Source organism: Camelina sativa, chromosome 8 (genome assembly GCF_030686135.1).
Source record: "Camelina sativa cultivar CO46 ecotype springtype chromosome 8, ASM3068613v1".
Taxonomy (NCBI): Eukaryota; Viridiplantae; Streptophyta; class Magnoliopsida; order Brassicales; family Brassicaceae; genus Camelina; species Camelina sativa.
In genome coordinates this window covers 399,182-422,243 of record NC_141887.1, presented here as the reverse complement: position 1 = coordinate 422,243, position 23,062 = coordinate 399,182, and the positions used below count along the sequence as shown (strand labels likewise).

The 23,062-nt window shown below is 38.7% G+C and overlaps 7 protein-coding genes and 1 pseudogene across 15 annotated transcripts; 7 read left to right on the top strand and 1 right to left on the bottom strand.

Moving 5' to 3' along the window:
- Window positions 1-48: 48 nt before the first annotated feature.
- LOC104705323 (putative threonine aspartase) lies at window positions 49-2,519 on the bottom strand. Of its 4 annotated transcripts, none has more exons than XM_010421307.3 (10): window positions 2,298-2,519; window positions 2,133-2,183; window positions 1,914-2,034; window positions 1,718-1,802; window positions 1,544-1,625; window positions 1,198-1,440; window positions 957-1,120; window positions 732-861; window positions 542-646; window positions 49-445 (listed from the first exon to the last, which is right to left on the bottom strand). In XM_010421307.3, exons 1-10 carry the CDS (start codon window positions 2,439-2,441, stop codon window positions 356-358), a joined length of 1,215 nt encoding a protein of 404 aa, XP_010419609.2. In that variant the 5' UTR covers window positions 2,442-2,519; the 3' UTR covers window positions 49-355. The 4 variants fall into 4 exon arrangements, with proteins under 4 accessions (XP_010419609.2, XP_087316738.1, XP_087316737.1 ...); XM_087460612.1 differs by having other exon boundaries at window positions 1,544-1,626; window positions 1,766-1,807; window positions 2,298-2,502; XM_087460611.1 differs by having other exon boundaries at window positions 1,198-1,427; window positions 2,298-2,449.
- A 108-nt stretch (window positions 2,520-2,627) lies between these two features.
- Window positions 2,628-4,508, top strand: LOC104705321 (uncharacterized). 2 transcript variants are annotated; one of them, XM_010421305.3, is made up of 3 exons: window positions 2,628-2,773; window positions 2,932-3,164; window positions 4,217-4,508. In XM_010421305.3, exons 2-3 carry the CDS (start codon window positions 2,982-2,984, stop codon window positions 4,304-4,306), a joined length of 273 nt encoding a protein of 90 aa, XP_010419607.1. In that variant the 5' UTR covers window positions 2,628-2,773; window positions 2,932-2,981; the 3' UTR covers window positions 4,307-4,508. The 2 variants fall into 2 exon arrangements, with proteins under 2 accessions (XP_010419607.1, XP_010419608.1); XM_010421306.3 differs by having other exon boundaries at window positions 2,647-2,773; window positions 2,977-3,164.
- Window positions 4,509-5,504: 996 nt separating this feature from the next.
- On the top strand, window positions 5,505-9,920 carry LOC104705320 (NAD-dependent malic enzyme 2, mitochondrial). 4 transcript variants are annotated; one of them, XM_010421301.3, is made up of 19 exons: window positions 5,505-5,781; window positions 5,904-6,094; window positions 6,221-6,317; window positions 6,421-6,539; window positions 6,623-6,919; window positions 7,019-7,079; window positions 7,163-7,266; window positions 7,349-7,432; window positions 7,534-7,640; window positions 7,744-7,846; window positions 8,171-8,269; window positions 8,391-8,456; window positions 8,551-8,623; window positions 8,704-8,790; window positions 8,878-8,932; window positions 9,023-9,094; window positions 9,185-9,247; window positions 9,353-9,467; window positions 9,563-9,920. In XM_010421301.3, the coding sequence occupies exons 2-19, from the start codon at window positions 5,942-5,944 to the stop codon at window positions 9,632-9,634; spliced, it is 1,827 nt and encodes a 608-aa protein (XP_010419603.1). In that variant the 5' UTR covers window positions 5,505-5,781; window positions 5,904-5,941; the 3' UTR covers window positions 9,635-9,920. The 4 variants fall into 4 exon arrangements, with proteins under 4 accessions (XP_010419603.1, XP_010419605.1, XP_010419604.1 ...); XM_010421303.3 differs by having other exon boundaries at window positions 5,565-5,797; window positions 5,907-6,094; XM_010421302.3 differs by having other exon boundaries at window positions 5,589-5,797.
- Window positions 9,921-9,977: 57 nt separating this feature from the next.
- LOC104705319 (uncharacterized) lies at window positions 9,978-11,676 on the top strand. Its single transcript, XM_010421300.2, has 6 exons — window positions 9,978-10,269; window positions 10,429-10,588; window positions 10,684-10,871; window positions 10,952-11,078; window positions 11,169-11,299; window positions 11,371-11,676. The coding sequence occupies exons 1-6, from the start codon at window positions 10,039-10,041 to the stop codon at window positions 11,491-11,493; spliced, it is 960 nt and encodes a 319-aa protein (XP_010419602.1). The 5' UTR covers window positions 9,978-10,038; the 3' UTR covers window positions 11,494-11,676.
- Window positions 11,677-11,713: 37 nt separating this feature from the next.
- On the top strand, window positions 11,714-14,839 carry LOC104705318 (digalactosyldiacylglycerol synthase 2, chloroplastic). The gene is made up of 5 exons (XM_010421299.3): window positions 11,714-12,107; window positions 12,527-12,876; window positions 13,288-13,554; window positions 13,724-14,073; window positions 14,215-14,839. The coding sequence occupies exons 2-5, from the start codon at window positions 12,583-12,585 to the stop codon at window positions 14,723-14,725; spliced, it is 1,422 nt and encodes a 473-aa protein (XP_010419601.2). The 5' UTR covers window positions 11,714-12,107; window positions 12,527-12,582; the 3' UTR covers window positions 14,726-14,839.
- A 244-nt stretch (window positions 14,840-15,083) lies between these two features.
- Window positions 15,084-17,193, top strand: LOC147939552 (uncharacterized; annotated as a pseudogene). Its single transcript, XR_015563248.1, has 7 exons — window positions 15,084-15,393; window positions 15,525-15,715; window positions 15,795-16,000; window positions 16,145-16,240; window positions 16,353-16,590; window positions 16,691-16,879; window positions 16,970-17,193. The product of XR_015563248.1 is annotated as an uncharacterized LOC147939552 (transcript).
- A 1,059-nt stretch (window positions 17,194-18,252) lies between these two features.
- LOC147939551 (uncharacterized) lies at window positions 18,253-20,375 on the top strand. Its single transcript, XM_087460609.1, has 5 exons — window positions 18,253-18,889; window positions 19,008-19,245; window positions 19,338-19,529; window positions 19,618-19,769; window positions 20,046-20,375. The coding sequence occupies exons 1-5, from the start codon at window positions 18,698-18,700 to the stop codon at window positions 20,073-20,075; spliced, it is 804 nt and encodes a 267-aa protein (XP_087316735.1). The 5' UTR covers window positions 18,253-18,697; the 3' UTR covers window positions 20,076-20,375.
- A 357-nt stretch (window positions 20,376-20,732) lies between these two features.
- On the top strand, window positions 20,733-22,673 carry LOC147939550 (uncharacterized). The gene is made up of 4 exons (XM_087460685.1): window positions 20,733-20,913; window positions 21,897-21,977; window positions 22,076-22,210; window positions 22,369-22,673. Exons 1-4 carry the CDS (start codon window positions 20,803-20,805, stop codon window positions 22,459-22,461), a joined length of 420 nt encoding a protein of 139 aa, XP_087316811.1. The 5' UTR covers window positions 20,733-20,802; the 3' UTR covers window positions 22,462-22,673.
- Window positions 22,674-23,062: the final 389 nt, after the last annotated feature.

The window sequence follows — 23,062 nt, the reverse complement described above, 5'->3', positions numbered from 1 at the left end:
TTTACCATAGTATCCCACATCAAAAGACAGTGATGACTATGCAGCAGATAACTGAATTAATTTTCCATAACATTCATGGCCATGTCATACCAAAGTGTCTATACAATCTCTTCATCTTTACCTTCATTCATGTATCATATCACGTTCAACATGGAAAAAATCTTGACAGTTCCAACAAAATATATCAAACCAAGTAGTAAACCAGATAAAAAATTATCTTTTGCCATAATTATATCTTGTCTTCATGTTCTTGTTACTTGATCCAGAGTTACTTTTACATACATGTTGAATGAAAGGGCGATGCGTCCCATCCGGACTATTTTTCTCCACTCAGTTTCGAGAGAGTAGAAAGCAATCAGCAACAAGTTGAGCGGAGATCAATCCGGGCTTCAAAATGATCTACCCCAGCCTTGCTCGTCTGTCTCCTCGTCCTGAGAATCGAAATCTGTTCAAAGAGACCCGATGATCCTAAACTTAGTTCTCAAGCTATACCATTAATGATGACAAGGTTTTGTTTTGGTACCGAAAGGAAAGGCCATACCTTTGGCTTCTCTATAGAGTTCCCATAGTATCCCACCCCAAACGACAGTGACGAATAAGCAGCAGCTATCTCAACAGCATTCAGCTCTGGCTTATTTCCAGGGACCTTTAGAGTGTAATCAGAAAAATCAGAGTAAGTAAGATTCAGATCAAAGAAAAGTCAAATAGGTTGTTAAAAAACTTGGGCTTACCGCCACAGATGCATCCACCTGAACTACTAGAATTCCAGCAGTTTTGTCAGCAATTCCACCCTTTGAACCCTCTTGTTGCATTACAGAACGTAAGACCTTCATGGCTGCAGATGCTGGACCAGCCTGTGAACTAAGAGCATAAGAAATCCCTTCTTAGCTTTGTTATTAAAGGAGAAGGCCACATCAAGAAAAGCATAACCATTACGAAGGATAAGGGATATATACATTGACAATGAAGTACAACATTCTCTAGCTGCAAATTCTCTCATAAGATACTCTCCAGCTCCAGACACACAACAGCCAACTAGAAATGGAACTCCAAATGGTCCTTTAGAGGATGCCCAACAACCAGAACCATAAGTTGCTGCTAAACCCACACGGCCACTAATCTGAAATGCATTATCCAAAAGAGAGAATAAAATTTTCTATCAGTAGTAAAGAACAACTAGGAATTGATTAATATTACCTTCATTGCGATACCACCACTTGAGGAACCACACGCAATGTGTCCTTGACTGTCAACACAAATTACGCCAACAGTGTCCATGATCTTATCTTCATCTCCTGCTGCACAGGGTGATGGTTTATCCTCACATGCTTCATCCTTCATGGTTTCCCTTTCAGCAGGAAGGGTACTCTTTGCCTCTAGCTCAGAAAGCATGGTCTTGAACCTTCTCCATTGATTTCTTGCTCTCTCTGTAACCAGCCACTTGTTTAAACAAAACCAATACGTAGGACACAAAGATCATTCTCAAGGAATAAAACAACAAGATGACTGACATTATAGGAAAGAGAATGTTAAAATCTTAAACCTGATCAGCTTCTGTGACAGTTTCAGGCAAAAGAACACCTTTGGATTCAGCCCAACGTCGAGCTCCTTCACCAACCAACAACCTGGGGGGAGGCAGATGAGAAATTTCAGTGCTAGCGACGAAACACATTCAAAGTTGAGTTAATATACAGAACGAAGAAGAGTGATTCATTACATAGGAGGTATACGGCCTAACAGAGTTGATCCACTCATCTGCTCTTTCAGCAATAAAGCAGCAATCTTGATAGCATTTCTGGCACCTGATCTACAGTTCAATCGTCCAAAATGTATTCAGCAATTCCACAAGTAGTGTAATGTATCAAACACGTAAAAGAAGAAAGGTTTGAGTGATGAGAGGTTTATAAGTATACCTGGAACTGCTCCAACTCCACCAAACATCCCTGAATCACCATCCATAAGACTAGCATCACATTCCACATGACCATCTTCTGTCAGATTAGAGCCTCTACCAGCATTTATGCTCGGGTCATCCTGTTGTGACAAAGATTCATGGTTAAGCAGCCATTGCGGGAATCTACAGAGTTTGAGTTCTTCTTTAATCAAAGGACAAAGACCAAACAAGTAAGTACCTCTAGAACTTGGATGGCGGCTGAAACAGCATCTATGCACTCACCAGAATCCTAAACTCAACAGATAAAACAAAGTCCACACATCAAGTTAATGCACTCTAGAGCTTTGATCAATCTTGGTATAGAGCAGAACAAAAGCAAAGAAACTGAAACTGATATAAAGACCTGGCGAAGAATGGTCGACGCGGCTAGGCAAGCGCGTCTCATGACTGATCTTAGAGATTTCTCGTTAGCCGCCGCATGATATCCGGCTCCGACGTGAACCGCCACGAAAAAGCGCCGACTTTGATCTGCTCCGTCGCCAGCCATTGTTTTGCAGGCGAAACCCCCTTGGGAACCTCCAGAAGGAATTAGAGACACGAAAAACCTGTCTACCGTTCTTGAGTTAGAGACGCAAACATCGTGTCGTTTGTGGGATTAATCTACCGAGAAAGAGAGAATGGGCCTGAAGAGAAGGCCCAAATATTGATCACTCTTCCAGACATAATAAAGACCCTGAGAATTCAGATAAATTACAGACAAATGCCATCATTCGTTTGGTTCACCCCTCTCTTACTACTTACCCTCTGTAGAACAAAGTAGAGGGAAGTCTCATCTTCTTCGTCTTCTTCTTTCTTTGCGATCCTTCTGATTTCGCTAAGGTAAGCCGATTTCTAATCACATATCCACTGGAATCATGCTATTTGAAAACCCAATTCGTTGAATCTAGCATCAATGTCGGTAGTTATGTAGATGTTAGCAGGCTAGGGTTTGTTGATTCTACATTTAATGTTACTGATCGATCTGGCCATCGAATTAGGTAAAGGAATCGGTGTTTGGTGGAACTAATCGATCCGATCTATAGGAAAAATGGGAGGAGCTGAGCATGGACATGGTCACGGAGGAGAAGGTGGCGATTTCAGAGCCAAAGTTTGGAGTATGTCTGGTGGGCCTAACTGTAGACCCAAGCATTGGCGTCGGAACACCGCCATCGCTATGTTCGGTGTTTTCCTTGTGTGCATCCCCATTGCCAAGTTATCTGCTAAGCTCGAGGTATTGTTCTTTTCTTTGATCCTCCTTATAAACCACTCGAGACCATTTGGATTCGAAAAGCAAATTAAGAGTATCACTTTGTATGAATAACATTATGTATTCAATGAGTAGAAGGGAATGGCTTGGAATTTGATTCTGGATTTATATTTACTCTTCTTCACTCACGTTTGCCTTTGTTCTTGGTCTGTGTTTGTCAATAGTTTTCAGTGGTTTCTGGAAATAGAATTGAATACAGCCATTTATTATTCAATATCTACTGTGATTTAGGGAACCTTTGTATTGCTATTATCCTTGATAATATATCTGTAGCTTATTAAATGCTCTGCTATACATATTAGTGGCTATCTATCTACTCCTGCAATGTTATCAAGTTTTTGATCATACAGTTTGTGTGAAGCTACTCTAACAGAGCATTAGTTAATATGTTTCGTAAGCAGGCAGTTTTGGAAAACACACAAATGTTGTTTTTGTGAAACTTACAAACTTCTTGTACTCGGTTTCATGTGTAATATCGTGACTTCGCCAGTCATTACCATTTAAATCATTGGCCAATAGTCTATGAGTTACTGTATATTATTTTGCAAAATGGGAACCTATTCTTGATGTTTGTCTTTGACCTGCACCCTTTGTGAATCTCATGAGCCCACCAAAGCCTGTTTTCGATCACCACATTACTTTCTGTTGTATGTTAGTTACTTTGTGTTATTTGTGTACCACCTCTGGGAGATTTCATTGAATATTTTCCTAGTTTGCCTGGTTTGGTTTTTGTTCTTCTCTTTGAGAAAAGTTCAGTTGAATATGTAGTACTAGTTCGAAATTGTTATCTAATCTTCTGGAACCCCGCAACTTCAGTGCGCCAAATAAGTTTAAGAGAGTGGTTTGGATGTTAGTGACTGAAGACTTGCATTGCTTTTATATATTGTAGCCTAATGCTTGAGTCCCTGGTGACAAAAATGGGCACCTAAATTGTTGTATTTTGTTTGTATATAGTTTCAGCTTTCTTGTTTGATGATCATAATTTAAGAACCTTTTTTTTGTTTTTGTTTTTTCAGCAAAGGCCACACATGCCAGTACGCCCAATTCCTTCACAGATGTGGTGCAAGAACTTTGGAACCAAGGACGATTACGAAAAAGAGCATTAAAGTTTTTTGCTTGGTTTGGAGAGAACCCTTTAATTGGTCTCTTATTTGCAGACAATGTGAGCATAAAAGAAAAAAAACCTTTCTGGCTCTGTCTTTGAATTTCATAGTTCTGTGACCATAATAATATGTCTTTTGCATTGCCATGTAGAACACATGGAATCTTCCCAAATCAAGGAATTTAATGTTTTTTTCCATATTCCAATTGATCAGTGTTCTGTAAATCTGTGGGTGAATAACCTAGGTGTGGGTTTTATCTAAGGCAGAATCCAATCTTTGTTTTAGTTAGAATCATCATATACGATTTTACTTTGACCTAGTTAGTTTCGAATTAGTGCTTTAGGAATCAGCATATCAGCATATAAAGTCGGCTACGTGATTGAATTGTTGGTATACCAGTATGCAGAATATATCTAAGATTATGCCTACAATGGCCAGAATGAGCATTTGATACATTTCTTGAATTACTATAAGAACAAAACAAAGGTCTCTCTCTCCTCTCCTTTTTGATCAAAAAAAAAAAAAAAGGTCTCTCTCCTAACCATGAAGGGGCACCAACTGTACAAGCATAGTAAAAGGATCTTTCTGTTCAAACTACATTATTTACATGAATATCAAATCAGTTAGACGCCGACAAAAGAAATTGAAGATTATTGTTAGTGTTTGTGTGTTTGATTGTGAAGTACTACTAGCACATCTTAAATGTTTTCTTTATGCCAAAAATAAATAATCCCTAAAGACTAAAGTACATGTATCCCCCTTTTTTTGTTTTGGGGTCGGCCCTTAAATTTGTTAATTAGAAATCACATTTATTTATCCTTTCCTTTCTACACATGAATGAATGAATGGTAGAAAGCAGTGGTTAGAGTTAAAAGCTGACGGTGTCAAGTCGCCGCAGCGAATAATTTTTTCAAAAGGATGGTTTTCACTTAAAATACTCGAATCTTTCAAATTTATATTACCTTTCCAATTTCTTTAATTTATTTTAGGAAGACGTAATATTTTTTACTACATGCACACGCATGGGCAAAAGCGGGAATACGATAACGCGGATACACGTGGCAATGATCTAACGGCGAGTTGGTCAATGTCCTTTCACCTCTAGTCTCATCGCCAATCTGATAGGAAAATGATTTAGAACCGTCCACGTGGCGATATTTTTATTCATATTTCCCTCTATACCCCTCATTGCCCGTTTTTGTTTCGGGCAATTTCCTTGTGTTTACGACTTTTTGAAGAAAAATAATTAAATTCTCACTTTGAATTGGAAAATGGTAAATTCTGAAAATGAGAGAATTGGAAAGAGAGAGATGCCTTATAATTTATTGTCTGAGTCTGACCCCATTGAGAGAGGTCTTACTATTCTCCGGGCAGCTCAGACATCTTCCCTCTCCCTCAGACAGCTTCTTCTCTCTACTCTCTCTTAAAAAAAAAGCTGGACTGGGAGAGGAACAATCCAATTATTACACTGTGGAAACGTAAGGAGGAGCGATCGTAGGCTTTTCTTATTTAATCCTTCTTTTTCAATTTTTTTTTTTTTTTTTTTTTTTTTTTTTTGGGTTTGAACTTTTGTCTTAATCATTGAATTGCGGTTCTGTAGTAGAGTTGGGTCGGGATCTTGAGTGATAATTGGGACCGATGATGTGGAGGAACATTGCTGGGTTCTCTAAGGCTGCGGCTGCTGTAAGAAGAACCTGCGGATCTCGGCGATGCTTTTCCACTGCGATTCCTGGTCCTTGCATCGTCCACAAGCGTGGTGCTGATATTCTTCACGATCCATGGTTCAACAAGGTCCTCTCTCTCCATCCATCCTCTCTTATTTTTTTTTCCTAGGGTTCTTCAAAAAAAAAACAAAGATTCCTTCTTTAACTCATAATGCTGTTTTGGTTTGTTATTATGCTCTCTTTTTGTCTACAGGACACTGGTTTTCCTTTGACTGAGAGAGATAGATTGGGGCTACGAGGCTTGCTTCCTCCTCGTGTTATGTCCTGTGAACAACAATATGATCGTTTCAGTATGTGATTTTTAGATCCATTTCCATATACTCTTTAGATGATTATTGTTTTTTTTTCTTTGGGAGGGGGTTTCTTAGACTTTGGTATTATTAATTTTGGCAGTTGAGTCTTTTCATTCCCTAGAGAGGAATACTCAAGGACAGCCTGAAAATGTTGTGTCATTAGCTAAATGGAGGATGTTGAATAGATTGCATGACCGTAATGAGACTTTGTACTACCGAGTGAGTTTGCGTTTGGCTCTCTTTCATTTATCTCACTTGACACATCCCTCTCAGGCTCACACATTTACATTTCTTCTCTGCAGGTCCTTATTGATAACATCAAAGATTTTGCCCCCATTATTTACACTCCCACAGTTGGACTTGTTTGTCAGAACTATTCCGGTTTGTACAGAAGACCGCGAGGAATGTACTTCAGTGCCAAAGACAAAGGAGAGATGATGTCTATGATTTATAACTGGCCAGCTCAGCAAGTTGATATGATTGTCATCACAGATGGTAGCCGTATTCTTGGCTTAGGAGATCTTGGTGTCCAGGGAATTGGGATTCCTATTGGAAAGCTCGACATGTATGTCGCTGCAGCAGGAATCAATCCACAGAGAGTATGTTAATCTCAACATGATCTTGTGTTTTTTTTTCTTCCTGTACATAACAAAAGTTTCAATCTTCTTATTCGGAATTGTATGCTTGTTCTTCTGCAGGTTTTGCCAATTATGTTGGATGTTGGCACAAATAATGAAAAGCTCCTACAGAATGATCTCTGTAAGCTGTGACCTTTAATTGGTCGATGTTGTGTAGATGTGTCTCCTTAATATCTCATTCATGTGTCTTTCCCATTTCTATAGATTTAGGAGTCAGACAACCTAGGTTGGAAGGAGAAGAGTACCTTGAGATCATTGATGAATTTATGGAAGCTGCATTTACACGTTGGCCAAAGGCAGTCGTACAGGTATATATCTCTTAGTATGTATCTTCTTTGGATTTACTTTTTGGTCGGAATGATGACTAAACGGTTCATTCCATCATATTAGTTCGAAGATTTCCAAGCGAAATGGGCTTTTCAAACATTGGAAAGATATCGGAAGAAATTCTGCATGTTCAATGATGATGTCCAGGTATGCTCAAATTGTTGCAATCCAGCTGCTTTATATTATAGCTACTCCTTGTGTATATCTTTTTTTTTTTTGAATAATAAAGTTTGTGTGTGACTTCTCAGGGAACTGCTGGTGTTGCACTGGCTGGACTATTGGGAACAGTAAGAGCTCAAGGTCGGCCTTTATCCGACTTTGTGAACCAAAAGATTGTTGTGGTGGGAGCTGGAAGGTACTTGGATATTATTCACTTGAAATCGTTTACTACTGTATTTATATTTTTGCATTAACTTTCTCCTCACCTTCGCATTGTATATTTCTTTTATAACTTTCAGTGCTGGGCTTGGTGTAACTAAGATGGCAGTACAGGCAGTTGCAAGAATGGCAGGTATCAGCGAAATTGAAGCAACCAAAAACTTTTACCTGATAGATAAAGATGTAAGTTTTTGTTTTCCCCTACTTGACATCATCTGAATCGGTTTGTCTTGCTTGATAATAAAATAATTAAGCTTGCGTAGTTCCGAAGGTCAGTTGACTTTGAAACTGTCATATTATTGTCATTTTTAGAGCTTGCTTTTAGAAGTTGTTTTAATCCATCCACTAAGAGCTTGCCTAGAAAAAGTCAGAAAACATTAAAAAGTTACCCAATAGCCATTTTTTTTTTTGCATTGGTCAACATATTGTTTAATCATCTGTTTTCCACATAGGGTTGTGCTCCTTTGAATATCTTATTGAAAACGACTTACAATATTTGCATTTCAGGGTCTTGTCACCACGGAGAGGACAAAACTTGACCCAGGAGCTGTACCTTTTGCCAAAAATCCAGCTGAGATACGTGAGGGAGCAAGTATCGTTGAAGTGGTAAGCCTAAGCTTTTGACGTACTGTTCTTTACGTGCATTCTCTACCATATATTTACTGTCCCGAAAAGGGTAGACATCATCGTATTTTAATATTTTTGTCTAAATTCAAATTGGGTTCAGGTGAAGAAGGTGAGGCCACATGTTCTTCTTGGTTTGTCTGGAGTTGGTGGTATCTTCCATGAAGAAGTATGTGACTCTCTTAGACAATAAAAAATACTTTTACGATATCTTCTTAATTTAGTAGTTTACTTATATGGTTTACTGGTTTCAATCTTCAAAGGTTCTCAAGGCAATGCGAGAATCTGACTCATGCAAGCCAGCCATTTTTGCTATGTCGAATCCCACCTTGAATGGTTTGTGTATTTAATAGCTTTGCAACATAAAGTAACAATATCTTTGAATACTGTGCCGTTAACATTTTTTTGTGTGACAGCCGAGTGCACTGCTGTTGATGCTTTCAAGCATGCCGGAGGAAACATAGTCTTTGCAAGTGGAAGCCCATTTGAGAACGTTGAACTTGGTATGTTATGGTGGGATTCATTAATGGTCTTTGTATCTAAATTCGCTACAATCTAAAACTAATCACATTTTATTGTCCCACTTGTAGAGAATGGTAAAGTAGGACACGTGAATCAAGCTAACAACATGTACCTATTCCCCGGGTGCGTTTTCTTTGTTGAAAACTGTTTTACTGTATTGCATTTCAATCCATAGATTGTTAACAGAATCAATGTGGTCATTATCGTTTCCAGGATAGGGCTAGGGACTCTTCTCTCTGGTGCACGGATTGTAACTGATGGGATGCTGCTAGCAGCTGCCGAATGGTAATAATTGTGTTTGGTTATCTTCTGTTTTCAACTATTAAAATTGAGCTTATAACAATGCTGAAGACTAATATATTCAAAAACGCACAGCCTTGCATCCTACATGACCGACGAAGAAGTCCAAAAAGGCGTCCTTTACCCTTCAATCAACAAGTATTTTTTCTCTAATTCCCTCATTGTTATCCGTTGCTTTTTCCTTTAGTATATTAAAACTGTTATGTTAAGCAATTGGTCTCTGAACAAAAAAAAAATACGCAGCATCCGACATATAACAGCTGAAGTCGGGGCAGCTGTTCTACGAGCTGCGGTTTCTGATGACATTGCAGAAGGACATGGCGATGTTGGTCCCAAAGATCTCGGCCACATGTCTAAGGTATGAATCAAGTACTGAGATTTATTTGGTATCGAAACATGTGTAAGGTAACTAGAAAAAGGAGTCTAATTGCATCTTTTTTGTTATGCCATCAGGAGGACACAGTGAATTACATCACACGACACATGTGGTACCCAATCTACAGCCCTCTCGTTCACGAGAAATAGACAACAACTCTATTTATTTATTATATAACTCTTATCAGGTTTCATAGAAAGCCAAAAGACAAGAACCTTTCTTTCTTATTTTCCTTTTGTGATCAACATTCTTTTTCATCAAAATTTGGTATGTCTGAAAAAAACAATCCCTAAAGAGGGCTTAAGAACAAGAACAGGGTTTAGTTCTAGGTCACCACCTGTACTTGTCTCTTTTTATTTTTTTGACATTTTTACAACTTCTTGATAAAAACTCTTATATACTTTTTTTTGGCAATAATGAAATCGTTCCACTCTATTGCTTTGAATCTGCTTTGGATACCGATTTAGAACTTAGAACTTAGAAGTAAAAAAAAAAGAGTAAAATTTGAAATAAGCAAAAACCGGAGGGGGTGATCGGAGAAATTGAGGAAACTATGGAGAGGAAGACGAAAGTGGTGATTGTGGGAGGCACGGGCTACTTGGGTCAGCATCTGCTTCAAGCTTTCGCCGGCAACAATGGCAGAGATCGATACGACGTCGCTTTCACTCACCACTCTACTCCCCTCTCCCGCCGTTTGGTCGACGCATTCCCTCATTTCCTCGCGTTTCCTGTCGATCTCAAATCCAGTCTAGGCCTCAATTCCGTAACCCAGGGCTTTGGTCAGGTTCCGATTTCGTAATCTCTAGCTCGATTATGCTTTCTTTCCTGTAGAAATTGCTTCGATTGCTTCCAGATTCCTTTGTACTTAGTGTAAATGAACATGAATCTGTGTGAAGTAGACTCTCTGGTCTGAATGCAACATTTTGGTACTTTGATTATACAGCCTGATGTGGTCGTGAATTGTGCTGCTCTGTCCGTCCCTCGAGTGTGTGAGCAAGATCCAGCTGCGGCCATGTCTATCAACGTGCCTACCTCTCTTGTAAATTGGTTATCAACTATTGAGAGAAACAAAACCTTGTTGATTCATCTCTCTACTGATCAAGGTTAGTTATAACTTATATAGCAATTGCATTAGCCTGTGTTTAATTATCATCATGAGTCATGACTTGGGCTTTTGACTTGGTTTCAATTTCATCAGTTTATGAAGGTGTCAAGTCTTTCTACAAGGAAGAAGATGAGACTGTTGCAGTCAACGTTTATGGGAAATCAAAAGTTGCAGCAGAGCTCCTCATCAAGGATAAGTGTCAAAACTTTGCAATATTGAGAAGTAGTATCATCTTTGGTCCTCAGACTGTATCACCTCTCCCCAAGAATCTCCCTATTCAGGTGCCTCTCAAAACATAATACACATACACTTGAGATCTCATTGAATTTGCCATGAAACTGGTCGTCTTGATTTTTTTTAGTGGATTGATAGCTCCTTAAAGAAGGGAGACACGGTAGAGTTCTTCCACGACGAGTTTCGTTGCCCCATTTACGTTAAGGATCTCGTGAATATCAATTTGAATTTAATAGACAGATGGGCTGTCTCAGGTAGATTATTATTTCTCATTTGTATAACTGCATCATAGTTGAGAAAATGTAGAATCATAACAACATGTTGTTGTTGCTTTTGCTTTTCAGATGATAAACAGATGCAGCTGGTTTTGAATGCTGGTGGACCGGAGAGGCTATCTCGTGTTGAAATGGCTCAAGCGGTTGCAGAAGTCAGAGGATACGACCTGTCTTTGATTAAACACGTGTCTGCATCATCGGTATGTTTGTTAAGATTTCACTCAGCTATTTGAATATTGCAGATCAGTCCAGTAAAAGGCTGTTTTCTCAGGTTGATCGAGGCGTGGTGTCACCAGCAGATATATCAATGGACATAACAAAACTGATTCAGACACTTGAGTTCTCTCCAACTTCTTTCAAAGACGGCGTTAGATTAACCCTTGAGTCTGACTGAATCTCATATGATATCCTCCCATGAGGCCATGATATATATATATTTCCTTCTGTGCTCATCTTACACACACTACTTGTTTGATTCTTTCTATGGATTAAAATCTCGGTTTGAGAAAACCAATGTAGAACCACCATCGAATATGGATGTGATTGATTTTGGAGTTAAAAGGTTTTCGGTTAAAAATTTTTAAGTTTCGGATAAGATAAATTTGATATGCTTAGAATTTTCAGATTGGGCCTAGCCCATGACAATCATCAAGTCCGACGTTTTCTAATTGGAGAGTGAAACATGATGACATTTAAATGTAAAAGAAACGGCAAGCCGATCTTTGTTCCCAGGTCTTAGGACTTGGCGGAAAAAGGTTTGGAGGAGGAAGGAGACCAGCCTGGAATTTTTTTTTGTTTAAACAAAAGGGGAAATGACTTGAGAGAATCCAACGAACGAAGACACGACGAAGACCTTCCGAGAATATTCTCCTTCTCTCACGCAAACCCTAGATTACTGTTTCTTTCTCTTTTCTTTCTTTACGTTTGCTTCCGACGACGCGGATCAGATTTTGCCTTTTATACAATCCCGGAGATTTTTTTTTTTTTTTCTGGATTGGAATTTATCAGGTATGGTTTCGTTTTTGATTTGATTTCGTGATTCGTCTGATACTTTTTTTGTTATTTGTATCTTGGTGGTGATTTGCTCTTTTTGGCACTTCGGAATGTTTCTCTTTTTCTGGAATTCGTTTTCGGAATCGCTTTAGGCTCTGTAAAAGATTGTTTTGAATTCCACAGTATAATTTTAGTTGAAGTAGTTCTCTTTATTTGCGATAATCAGATCAACCCAATGATTAGAAGAATCTATTGCTTTTTAGTCATTTTGTGTGATGATTACTCAACTCGATGTTGCCTATTCCTTATGCGGTTGCTTATGTTCAGTTCTATTAAAATGTTGCCTATGAACGGATCAAACCTGCAAAGAAACATGTTCGTTGCTGGAACATTTTATATTGTGATTTTCTGACATAGTCAAGTTTTGTTTACAGGGCATTGGAGTAGTACAGTTTTTTTCAGCAGTAGAGCTTTATCTTGATATATTGATATGAAGAAACAACAACAAGAGCAGCAACACATTGCGATATTTACCACTGCTAGTATTCCGTGGCTGACGGGAACTGCTGTTAATCCTCTCTTCCGTGCTGCCTACCTTGCAAATGAAGGGGACAGACGTGTTACTTTGGTCATTCCATGGTTGACTGTGAAACACCAAAAGCTTGTCTACCCAAATAGCATCACTTTTCGTTCCCCATCAGAGCAAGAAGCTTATGTCCGTCGCTGGCTTGAGGAAAGACTCTCTTTTCGTTTAGGCTTTCAGATACGTTTCTATCCAGCAAAGGTATGAGTGACTCAGCTTGCCCTTCCTCTCCTCAACAATCTTCTTTTGGACACCAAACATATACTAAGGAGTTGACTTTTGTTGTTCTGTTCACTTTCTCGTATTATATTGAGTTGGTTTTTATTCATCTCTTTCCTGCTTTCCTTATACATGCATCAACGTGCACACATTATTTCGTATCCTTCTCATTTATTACTAATCAGAATACTTCTGACTTTAGACATGGGGTTTCCAGATTCTGCTACGAATATCATTTTTCTCTCTTTTTGCGTGTGAACCAATGGGCACCCATCAATGCTGATGTTATCTTTCTTAGTTTAGTTTCAATCTCGCCTTGCTGAGTTTTCTTCAAATTCTTCGTTTCTCAGTAACTTTCATGGATTCTTAGCTATTCAAATTATCTTACTGCAGTTTGCCACGGACAAAAGAAGTATTCTTCCTGTTGGGGATATATCTAATGCCATTCCTGATGAGGAGGCAGACATTGCTGTCCTCGAGGAGCCTGAGCATCTCACATGGTTTCATCATGGAAAAAAATGGAAAACTAAGTTCAACTACGTCATAGGGATCGTACACACAAACTACTTGGAATACGTGAAAAGAGAGAAACAAGGTCGTGTCAAAGCTTTTCTCCTCAAGTACTTAAATAGTTGGGTTGTTGGCATTTACTGCCACAAGGTAAACTTCTTTATAGCCAGAACATGATGGATTGATTGCTAAATTTTGTATATATTGGTATCTTCGTATGATTATCTAATGACTGGATGTAAATCAAGACAGTTTATTGGCCTATGACCAGCCATTATGATGTTAATCAGAACTTTTACTAATGATCTTACTCCTGCAGGTAATCAGATTATCCTCTGCGACTCAAGAATACCCTAATCATGTAGTCTGCAATGTTCATGGTGTAAACCCTAAATTTCTCGAGATTGGGTTGAGAAAACTAGAACAGCAGAAGCTCCAGGAACAGCCCTTCACTAAAGACGCATATTACATTGGTAAGATGGTCTGGAGCAAAGGGTACAAGGAGCTTCTTAAACTACTTGAGAAAAACCAAAAGGAACTCGCTGAGTTAGAGGTTGATTTATACGGTGATGGAGAGGACTCTGAAGAGATCAAAGAAGCAGCCCGAAAACTCGACTTGAAGGTTAATGTTTACCCAGGACGTGATCACGCCGACTCACTATTTCACAAGTAAGTCTCTTGTTTAACAGCCAAATATGCATCATGTCATTATCTTTATCTAAGTAATGATGCCTCAACATCAACTTTCCACCTTGCAGTCTATATTGGATTCTGTATATATAGCTTAAACTTGTACATCTTCCATTTCAGCTATAAAGTGTTTCTTAACCCGAGCACGACAGATGTTGTCTGCACAACAACTGCAGAAGCCTTGGCGATGGGAAAAATCGTAGTGTGCGCAAATCACATATCGAATGAGTTCTTCAAACAGTTTCCCAACTGCAGAGTATATGACGATGGAAACGGTTTTGTTAGAGCCACACTCAAGGCTCTTGGGGAACAACCATCACAACTAACAGAGCAACAGAGACATGAACTATCCTGGGAAGCTGCTACACAACGGTTTATTAAAGCCTCTGATCTGAGTCGGTTATCAAGAGTTGATTCAAACTTATCAAAGAGAAGTGCCTTTGCGTCGTCTTCGATTAGTGTAGGGAAAAACTTGGAGGACATGTCTGCATATATTCATTTCTTGGCGTCGGGATTTGAAACCTCGAGAAGAGCGTTTGGTGCAATCCCTGGAAGCTTGCAGCCTGATGAAGAGTTGTGCAAAGATCTTGGCTTGTCTCCTATGCTCCCAAATAGTCTCAAGGAAGATTGATCATTGACTCTTGTCAACATGTAAATCATTGTACTGTATGTGGTTTTTTTTTTGTGTATAACATGAAAATTAGATTTGCACATGACTGATTTATATTACCTTTCTTTTGCCTAACACCAGTTCTTTTCTTCTTTGGTACTTAAAAGATGTGTAAATGCCAAGTGTGGCAAAACTGTATATGATTGGCTAACGTATCTTGAGGGCATTTTTTAAAACTTTTAACGGCTGGTTCCTCTTTTATTTTCCATGACGCTAGGCGGTTTCGAGATTTTAACAAACTCTGCGTATCTACGGCCGTGTTTCGCTCTCTCTCAGTCGATCTCTCCGAATAATTCGTATCTATCTGTTGTTTTGATATTCCGTTGTTAGCGATCTGATCTGCTTCCCCAATAATGAAATTTTGATTTTCGTTAGGTTTATTGAATGATGAAGAAGGCTACGGGGAAGGAGGTTAATGCTGTAACATTGGTCTATTGGGACATCAAGGAGTTTCCGGTTCCCCATGGCTTTGATCCACGTCGGGTCCGTCCGTGCATTGATAGGCTGTTGGAATCTCATGGCTACTCTGGTCCTGTCACTATCTACGCCGTTGGCATACTAACAGACGTCCATGTTGACATCCTTCGAGCTCTCTCTTCCACTGGGATCGTTCTTTATTACACCCCCGTATTCTCTCAATCCTCATACCTTCCTATACTAATGGATGATAAATAGAATAGAAAGAAAGAGAGAGAGTTTCAAGTCTTTAGTTTCTTCTGTTTATATACAGAGAGTTTTTCCAATTAGTCTCTTCTGAAACAGGTGGCTCAATGATCATGTCACTTATGTTTGAGTGGATGCGCACCAATTCACCTCCAGGTAATATATTGGGCATATGCAATCAGGGTGACTTCCCTCCACCACCTCAAAGTGGATACAACCTCTTTACGCCGTTTTCAGATTCTTCTCCTCACGAAGATGCCATCAGCTGGAGAAACTTAATCCTGACAGGTGTGTGTATTTTGTCCACTCTCACACTGTTGTTGAAAATAACCAGCATATCTGTTGCTTTACTTTTATTTCCTCGCAGTGTCAGGGACACTTGAGGAGGATACGTGCAGTGAGACGTATGAATCTACCAGCTGGTTCTGCTCAATATGCCATCCTGACGATGATCTTCCTGGCGAAGGCGAACTTCATCCTGACGATGATCATTGTGGCCTAGGCGAAGATCTTCCTGGCGAAGGCTTTGATACTTTCACCGGTCATCTCTCTTCCCAAGAGCATGTACTTGCGGTAATCAAGCATCCTAGCCAAACCCCTATTTTTGATTCTAACAACCCCATGCGTTACTTGTTTTCCCTTTTCTCACTTAGTAGCTAGTTTTGTTTGCCTTAATCTGACGCCATTCTATCCTTCTTCCACACTGGATGTGCACAGAGGACGGAGTGCCTGCCTGTCGAGGATTTTCTACCCTTGCCGAGATTCAGGGACGAGGATGAGAATCCTCCCACCATAGTGAGATGGCAACCAGAGGCAAGTTTTAATTTGATCTGATAGCGTTGAGATTTCTAAATTCTGAACCCGTACGTGTTTGTCTGCTTCAAAACCTCCTACTAATAGTTTTCCTTTTTCTACTTTTATGTAGAAGGCTACTCCGGAGGAGGCTGAGGCTGTAACATCGGTCTTTTGGGACATCGATTTGTTTCGGGTTCCCTCTGGCTTTGATGCTCTTCTGGTCCGTTCGTGCATCAATCGGTTGTTGGAATCTCATGGCTACTCTGCTCCTCCCACCATCTACGCCGTTGGCTTATTAACAAACGTCCATGATGACATCCTTCAAGCTCTCTCTTCCACTCGAATCACTCTTTATTATGCCCCACACGGTTAATTTATATCTTCTCACCTTTTATGCCTTGATTCCTACAGTATAATAATGGATGATGAATGCACAGTCTCTCAAGTCTTTAGTTTCTTCTGAAACAGGTTCCACAGACATCAAGTCGCTTATGTCTCGGTGAATTTCTACGAATCCACCCCCGGCTAATATTTTGGGCATATGCGATCCGAGAGGCTTCCCTCTACCTTTGAGTGGATACAACATTTTCCGGCCGTTTTCCTATTCTTCTCTTAAACAAGACTCCGTCCTCTGGGGAAGCTCTCTTCTGGCAGCAGGTGTGTGTTTGTCCTCTCTCACAGTGCTGTTGTTGAAATAACTAGCCAAGCTGTTGCTGAACTAGCTAGCTACTTCCCCACTTTTACTAGATTCAGGGTCTCTAGAAGAGGATACGTGCAGTGAAACGGGTGAATCTGCCAGCTGGTGTTGCTTAATATGCAATCATATTGGTGGCCAAGGCTTTGAAAGTTTCACCAGACATCTCTCTAGTCCAAACCATTCACAAAACCTTTCACATGAGGTAAGCATACAAGCCAAAATAGACAGACTTTTGTGTCAATACGTTGTCACTGTCTAACTATTTTTGAGTCGTTTACCTCTTACCACAAGTAGTTTGATCCTTTCTCAGTTCTAGTTATGTTATCTTTTTTCCACTGGATGTGCATTTGGTTTTCAAAGCCTTGGCCACCAAGTGTAAACTGTTCCACGTCTTGTACAGATTGTCTCATCCACACATCGCACCACAGCCTTGATCGACATAAGTGTTTTTTCTCAACATTTCACATACTTAAAGGCTGTCCAGTTCACACATTATTCAGTTTGTACACCAAAACTGCTGAAGTTGGTGTTTCCTCTTTGACGGAGTTTATGTGGAATCATAGAATTATGCTCATCCTCCATAGAAAGCTCAACAGTTTCCCTATCAACTCCAGTTTTCCCCATTAACTGCAATATCTTATGTGTCTTGTCTTACCAACTCCAGTTTTCCCCTCACATCTTGACAAGCTTTGAGAAGACAAAAGCAATGGAGCATGCATGTTGATCAAACATCACAATCGATTGAAGTTTTTTTTTTTTTAAATTGCAGTTTATCTTTCCTATTAGACAGCTTTTTTTTTTAAAGAAATCTTTTAAAATTCTACCACAAAACCTATGATTTTATTAGTCATACTTTTCAACTAAAAAAACAAAACAAGTATTCTAGAACCATTCAAAGTATAGCATTTTTAAAAAAGTTGTGATGTATTGAATAACACAGGATTTAAAAAAAAAATTAACTGAATAACAAGTAATTTTAAAAATACTCTAAAATCTTCTAAAATATGAAGTTCAATACCCCACTTAATATGAAAATTAGATATGTACATGACTGATTTTACCCTTGTTTTGCCTAACACTACTAGTTTTTTTTTTTTTCTTTTTTTTTTTTGTGCAGTGTAACCCTTAGAAAAAAAAAAACATTTTCCAAAACTGTGATTTGATTTGCTATGGTAAAACGGTGACGCGCGTGTCTTCAGGGAAGTGTTCAAACTTGTAACTGCTCGTTCCATGACGTTAGGCGATTTCGGGATTCAACCATCTCTGCGTATCTCAGCCTCAGGTTGAAATACCAAATACGTATATATATATATATATTTTTTTTTTTTTTGGTAAAACAATTACGTATCTATCTGTTGTTTTGATATTCCGTTCTTAGCGATCTGATCTGCTTCCCCAATATTGAAATTTTGATTTTGTTAGGTTTATTGAATGATGAAGAAGGCTACGGGGAAGGAGGGTAAGGCTGTAACATTGGTCTATTGGGACATCAAGGAGTATCCGGTTCCCCCTGGCTTTGATCCACGTCGGGTCCGTCCGTGCATTAATGGGCTCTTGGAATCTCATGGCTACTCTGGTCCTGTCACCATCTACGCCGTTGGCATACTAACAGACGTCCATGTTGACATCCTTCGAGCTCTCTCTTCCTCTGGGATCATCCTTGAATATGAGAGTTCCAATTCTTTAGTTTCTTCTGTTTATACTTTATATATAGAGAGTTTCTTCAAGTCTTTAGTTTCTTTCTGAAACAGGTTCCTCAGCCATCATGTCACTTATGGATGAGTGGATGGATGAGAATTCACCTCCAGCTAATATGTTGGGCATATGCTTTCCCTTTCCACACTGGATGTGCATATGGTATTGTTTCCAAACAGAGGACGGAGTACCTGCCTGTGGAGGATTTTATACCCTTGCCGAGATTCAGGGACGAGGATGAGAATCCTCCCACCATGGTGAGATGGAAACCAGAGGCAAGTTTTAGTATGATCTGATAACGTTGAGATTTCTACATTTTGAACCCGTACGTGTTTGTCTGCTTCAAAACCTCCTACCAATAGTTTTCCTTTTTTAAAAAAACTTTTTATGTAGAAGGCTACTCCGGAGGAGGTTGAGGCTGTAATATCGGTCTTTTGGGACATCAATTTGTTTCCCGTTCCCCCTGGCTTTGATGCTCGTCTGGTCCGTTCGTGCATCAATCAGTGTTTGGTGTCTCGTGGCTACACTTCTCCTCCCACCATCTACGTCGTTGGCATACTAACAAACGTCCATGATGACATCCTTCAAGCTCTCTCTTCCACTGGAATCACTCTTTATTATGCCCCCCACGGTTAATATCTTCTCATCCTTTATGCCTTAATTCCTACAGTATAATGGATGATGAATACACAGTCTCAAGTCTTTTAGTTTCTTCTGAAACAGGTACCTCAGACATCAGGTTGCTTATGTCTCAGTGGACCTCTAAGAATCCACCCCCAGCTAATATTTTGGGCATATGCGATCCGAGAGGCTTCCCTCTACCTTTGAGTGGATACAACATTTTCCGGCCGTTTTCATATTCTTCTCCTAAACAAGACTCCGTCCTCTGGGGAAGCTCTCTTCTGGCGCCGGCAGGTGTGTGTGTTTCTCCCCTCTCACAGTGTTGTTATTGAAATAACTAGCAAAGTTGTTGCTGAACTAGCTACTTCCCCACCTTTCCCAGATTCAGGGGCTCTTGAAGAGGATAAGTGTAGTAAAACGGGTGAATCTGCCAGCTGGTGTTGCTTAATATGCAATCATATTGGTGGCCAAGGCTTTGAAAGTTTCACCAAGCATCTCTCTAGTCCAAACCATTCACAAAACATTTCACATGAGGTAATTAAGCATACAAGCCCAAACTGGACATACTTTTGTGTCAATACGTTGTCACTGTCTAACTATTTTTTTAGTCGAAAAACTCTTAATATAAGTAGTTTGCCTTTCTCAGTTCTAGTTTTGTTTTGCCCTGGATCTGACCCATGTCATCTTTTTCCAGTGGACATGCATTTGGTTTTCAAGTAGATGAGCTTTGAGTTTTTAACATCAGACAACGTAATTTTTAATCTTTTGAATTCTAGTTTTGTTTTTATTAACCAAATTTAAACGTTGTAGGGAAGCTCTTCTAAGAAACGGAGGACGTGAACAAGAAGAAGAAGTGTGTTTGCGTCGTCTTCGATTAGCGTGGGGAAAAACTTGAGGATATTGTCTGCCTGGCGTCTGGATTTGAAACTTCAAGAAGAGCGTTTGGTGCAATACCTGAAAGCTTGCAGCCTGATGAAGAGTTGTGCAGAGATCTTGGCTTGTCTCCTAAGACTCCTTCCCCAAATACTCTCAAGGAAGATTGACCATTGACTCTTGTGAACATGTAAATAATTATGAGTTTTCCTAACACTAGTTTTTTCTTCTTTGGTACTTTAAAGATGTTAATCTTCGAAAACAAAACTTTTTCCAATGTCAAAATATGGTAAAAAAAAAAAAAAAAAAAAAACTGTATTTGATTGGCTGTGACAAAACGGTGCCGTATCTTGAGGTCAGTGTTCGAACTTGTAACGGCTGGTTCCCAATCCATGAATTAGAAAAAGAAACCCTAATTTTGAATTTTAGTCTCTATCCAATTGCTCTCTTTATAAGGAAACACGAAAAATGTGTTCAAAGTTTGCTTGTGTAATCATTCCAAATAGGAAGCCCAACAAAAGAAACGTCGAAACCCAAGTAGCCAAAAACATATCTTAAAGCTATGCGGAACAGAACACGTGGAGTTTCTAGCCTCATTGAGACAACACTTTTGTTAAACTCTTATCTTGTCCAAACCAAAGGGTGTTAATTTCTTAGGCGACATTTTTCAATTAGTTCGAGCGTTACAACAGCTATGGCAACGACCAGATCCACCACAAACAAAGAGGCTAAGAAAACTATCATCTTGCCTGACTTGTGGGTCACTCACCACCAAGTCAATAGTAGCGGTCGAGCTATCAATCCGGTATGCACATAATCTTCTCACTTCCCTCTGTATATATATATATATATATATATATGCTGTCATGTGATGTTTTCTTAAGCATTTACTTATCCGGTCATGGCATCTATATATGCCCTTTGATGTTTGATTTGATTTGTTATTTTGATTTACAATGCTCTCTAAGAAGAGATGAATCAGTCTCATCATCACGTGTTTGTAACACAATTCCTCTACGTGGAATTGCATCATTTTTTTTATGTGAACAATGACAACAGGGTTACCGATCTAAAATTAAAGCTTCAACGTATGATTTATGCTAAGATGCATCAGTATGTACAGTATACTGTGAGTTTTGTAACATTTTGGAATTCGTAAGATTTATTATTCAGTTCCATTAGAAGAATCAAAGGTGAATATATATTTGATTTAGTATTTATATATTCACTTCTGTGACCATATGCTACTAAGAAAACCATTAAACTAATGAATAGAGAGAATCCTGACTTTGAGTTAATTATTTGTGTGCATCATTGGTTACCCTTTCATGGACTTTTCATGCATTCCATATTAATGTATATGCTAAACTTTGAAGTAGAGAGTTAGAGGTCTTTTGCTGTTAGCTAAAGGGGTTTGAGTTTTTTATTATTATACTGACATGGCTCATATACCTGATGGCTAGCTAGTACTGAGTTAAGTGAAGCTCTTAATTAAGTCTTAATGTGTCATGCTTTGAGATGTTAGTACAGTTCATTGAAGAGATACCAACAAAGGCATATACAAGATGGCGTTGCTTTAAATTAAGTTGGATTTTGATGACTAGCTATTAAATTCTTATTTGTCATTCAAACTATTTTAACAGAAACATCGAAGTATCTAACTTTAGATTCTTGTACACAAACTGTTATCGTTCATCTTTGATTCTTTGTGCCGTCTTTGTCAAATTTATGGTTTCAAACTAAGATCTCTTACCTTTTGAGTTTCCGTTTATCTGCTTCTTATTACAGTACTATTTGAATGTAAGGACAAGACAAAAGTTTTACTCTAAAAGATCATTCTACAGACACTTCCGTAAAATGGCGGATCAGGTACGTAAAAACATATATGCACCAAACCTTCTTTCTCATTGGTAGATGAACTTATTCATGTATATATAAACAAATTAATTTTTCAATGCATCTACAAGTCACATGATTACGTGAAGAACGAAGTCTGGCTCAACAGAGAAACAGCCGAGGAAGCGAAGTTGCAAGTGTGTTCAAGGTGCAAAGAGATTGGACATAACTGCGTTACTTGTCCCTATCCAATCATCCACAAGATTGTAAGTCATTTCTTTCTCCCATCACACACTTCATATTCTCAATGTTCTACTTATTGTCTATTTATATTTATGGTTCATTTGGGAGAAAAATTTCATGTACCCTAGATGAAGCTGGTGGTGTTCATTTCACATATATAAGAATATCTTATGCATTGCAGAACCCTTATGCGGGAATAAGGATTCATAGGTGCAGTAGATGCCACTACCTCGGCCACAACGTCCGTACTTGTCGTCGAGCCGTCCAGAACTAGTTGTGGTCAACAAACACTTAGAACTATTTTTGTTTGTGTTTGTTTAGCCAATAAAAATGCTCAGTTTTTACTTTTTACTAATAGAATTTCTTAACTTATTAAATAAATTTCAAATATCCCTTCTCTTATAGACAAGAGATACTTTAGGGATTTACTGTGTGTTAATATTTACATACTCTTACTTTTAGAGGCATAAATGTGTTTCTTGTTCATTTGGGGTATGTTTTTCCGATGGTTTAATTTATATTCTCTGGAGGATTTCAATAGAAAAATACTCTAAAAGATCTGAGTAATTGGTAATTTCTTCAAAACCCCATTAGAACTATATAAAATTTCAATAAAATTCAAATGAAAGTTAAATATTGATAAACAAAAGTTAATTAGGAACAAAGAGAAAAAAATAAGATATTTCTCCTTGTTCATTTCTTCAAATGCGGTCACCATTAACTATTATTGGGAAAGCTTGGACTAAAAAGTTTCATCATTAAATTGGTTGAACTACTGGAGGAAGCATTAGAAATATAAGTTTCGCCATTGGTATGTATATGTGATGCATACTTTGAAGATTCAAATTATAATTTCTTTACAAATATAATGGGGT

Bases quoted from the DNA above. Each gene is read 5' to 3' on its own strand.
- LOC104705323 (XM_010421307.3), bottom strand. From the start codon at position 2,441: ATGGCTGGCGACGGAGCAGATCAAAGTCGGCGCTTTTTCGTGGCGGTT. The intron at 1,121-1,197 runs GTAATATTAATC...AATGCATTTCAG, and splicing joins GTGGTGGTATCGCAATGAAG to ATTAGTGGCCGTGTGGGTTT. The intron at 446-541 runs GTATGGCCTTTC...CTCTTTGAACAG, and splicing joins ACTCTATAGAGAAGCCAAAG to ATTTCGATTCTCAGGACGAG.
- LOC104705321 (XM_010421305.3), top strand. From the start codon at position 2,982: ATGGGAGGAGCTGAGCATGGACATGGTCACGGAGGAGAAGGTGGCGAT. The intron at 3,165-4,216 runs GTATTGTTCTTT...TTGTTTTTTCAG, and splicing joins AGTTATCTGCTAAGCTCGAG to CAAAGGCCACACATGCCAGT.
- LOC104705320 (XM_010421301.3), top strand. From the start codon at position 5,942: ATGATGTGGAGGAACATTGCTGGGTTCTCTAAGGCTGCGGCTGCTGTA. The intron at 9,095-9,184 runs GTAATAATTGTG...AAAAACGCACAG, and splicing joins CTGCTAGCAGCTGCCGAATG to CCTTGCATCCTACATGACCG. The intron at 9,468-9,562 runs GTATGAATCAAG...TTATGCCATCAG, and splicing joins ATCTCGGCCACATGTCTAAG to GAGGACACAGTGAATTACAT.
- LOC104705319 (XM_010421300.2), top strand. From the start codon at position 10,039: ATGGAGAGGAAGACGAAAGTGGTGATTGTGGGAGGCACGGGCTACTTG. The intron at 10,589-10,683 runs GTTAGTTATAAC...CAATTTCATCAG, and splicing joins TCATCTCTCTACTGATCAAG to TTTATGAAGGTGTCAAGTCT. The intron at 11,300-11,370 runs GTATGTTTGTTA...CTGTTTTCTCAG, and splicing joins AACACGTGTCTGCATCATCG to GTTGATCGAGGCGTGGTGTC.
- LOC104705318 (XM_010421299.3), top strand. From the start codon at position 12,583: ATGAAGAAACAACAACAAGAGCAGCAACACATTGCGATATTTACCACT. The intron at 12,877-13,287 runs GTATGAGTGACT...ATCTTACTGCAG, and splicing joins TACGTTTCTATCCAGCAAAG to TTTGCCACGGACAAAAGAAG. The intron at 13,555-13,723 runs GTAAACTTCTTT...TTACTCCTGCAG, and splicing joins TTGGCATTTACTGCCACAAG to GTAATCAGATTATCCTCTGC.
- LOC147939551 (XM_087460609.1), top strand. From the start codon at position 18,698: ATGAGTGGATGGATGAGAATTCACCTCCAGCTAATATGTTGGGCATAT. The intron at 18,890-19,007 runs GCAAGTTTTAGT...CTTTTTATGTAG, and splicing joins TGGTGAGATGGAAACCAGAG to AAGGCTACTCCGGAGGAGGT. The intron at 19,246-19,337 runs GTTAATATCTTC...CTTCTGAAACAG, and splicing joins TCTTTATTATGCCCCCCACG to GTACCTCAGACATCAGGTTG.
- LOC147939550 (XM_087460685.1), top strand. From the start codon at position 20,803: ATGGCAACGACCAGATCCACCACAAACAAAGAGGCTAAGAAAACTATC. The intron at 20,914-21,896 runs GTATGCACATAA...TTCTTATTACAG, and splicing joins GCGGTCGAGCTATCAATCCG to TACTATTTGAATGTAAGGAC. The intron at 22,211-22,368 runs GTAAGTCATTTC...TATGCATTGCAG, and splicing joins ATCCAATCATCCACAAGATT to AACCCTTATGCGGGAATAAG.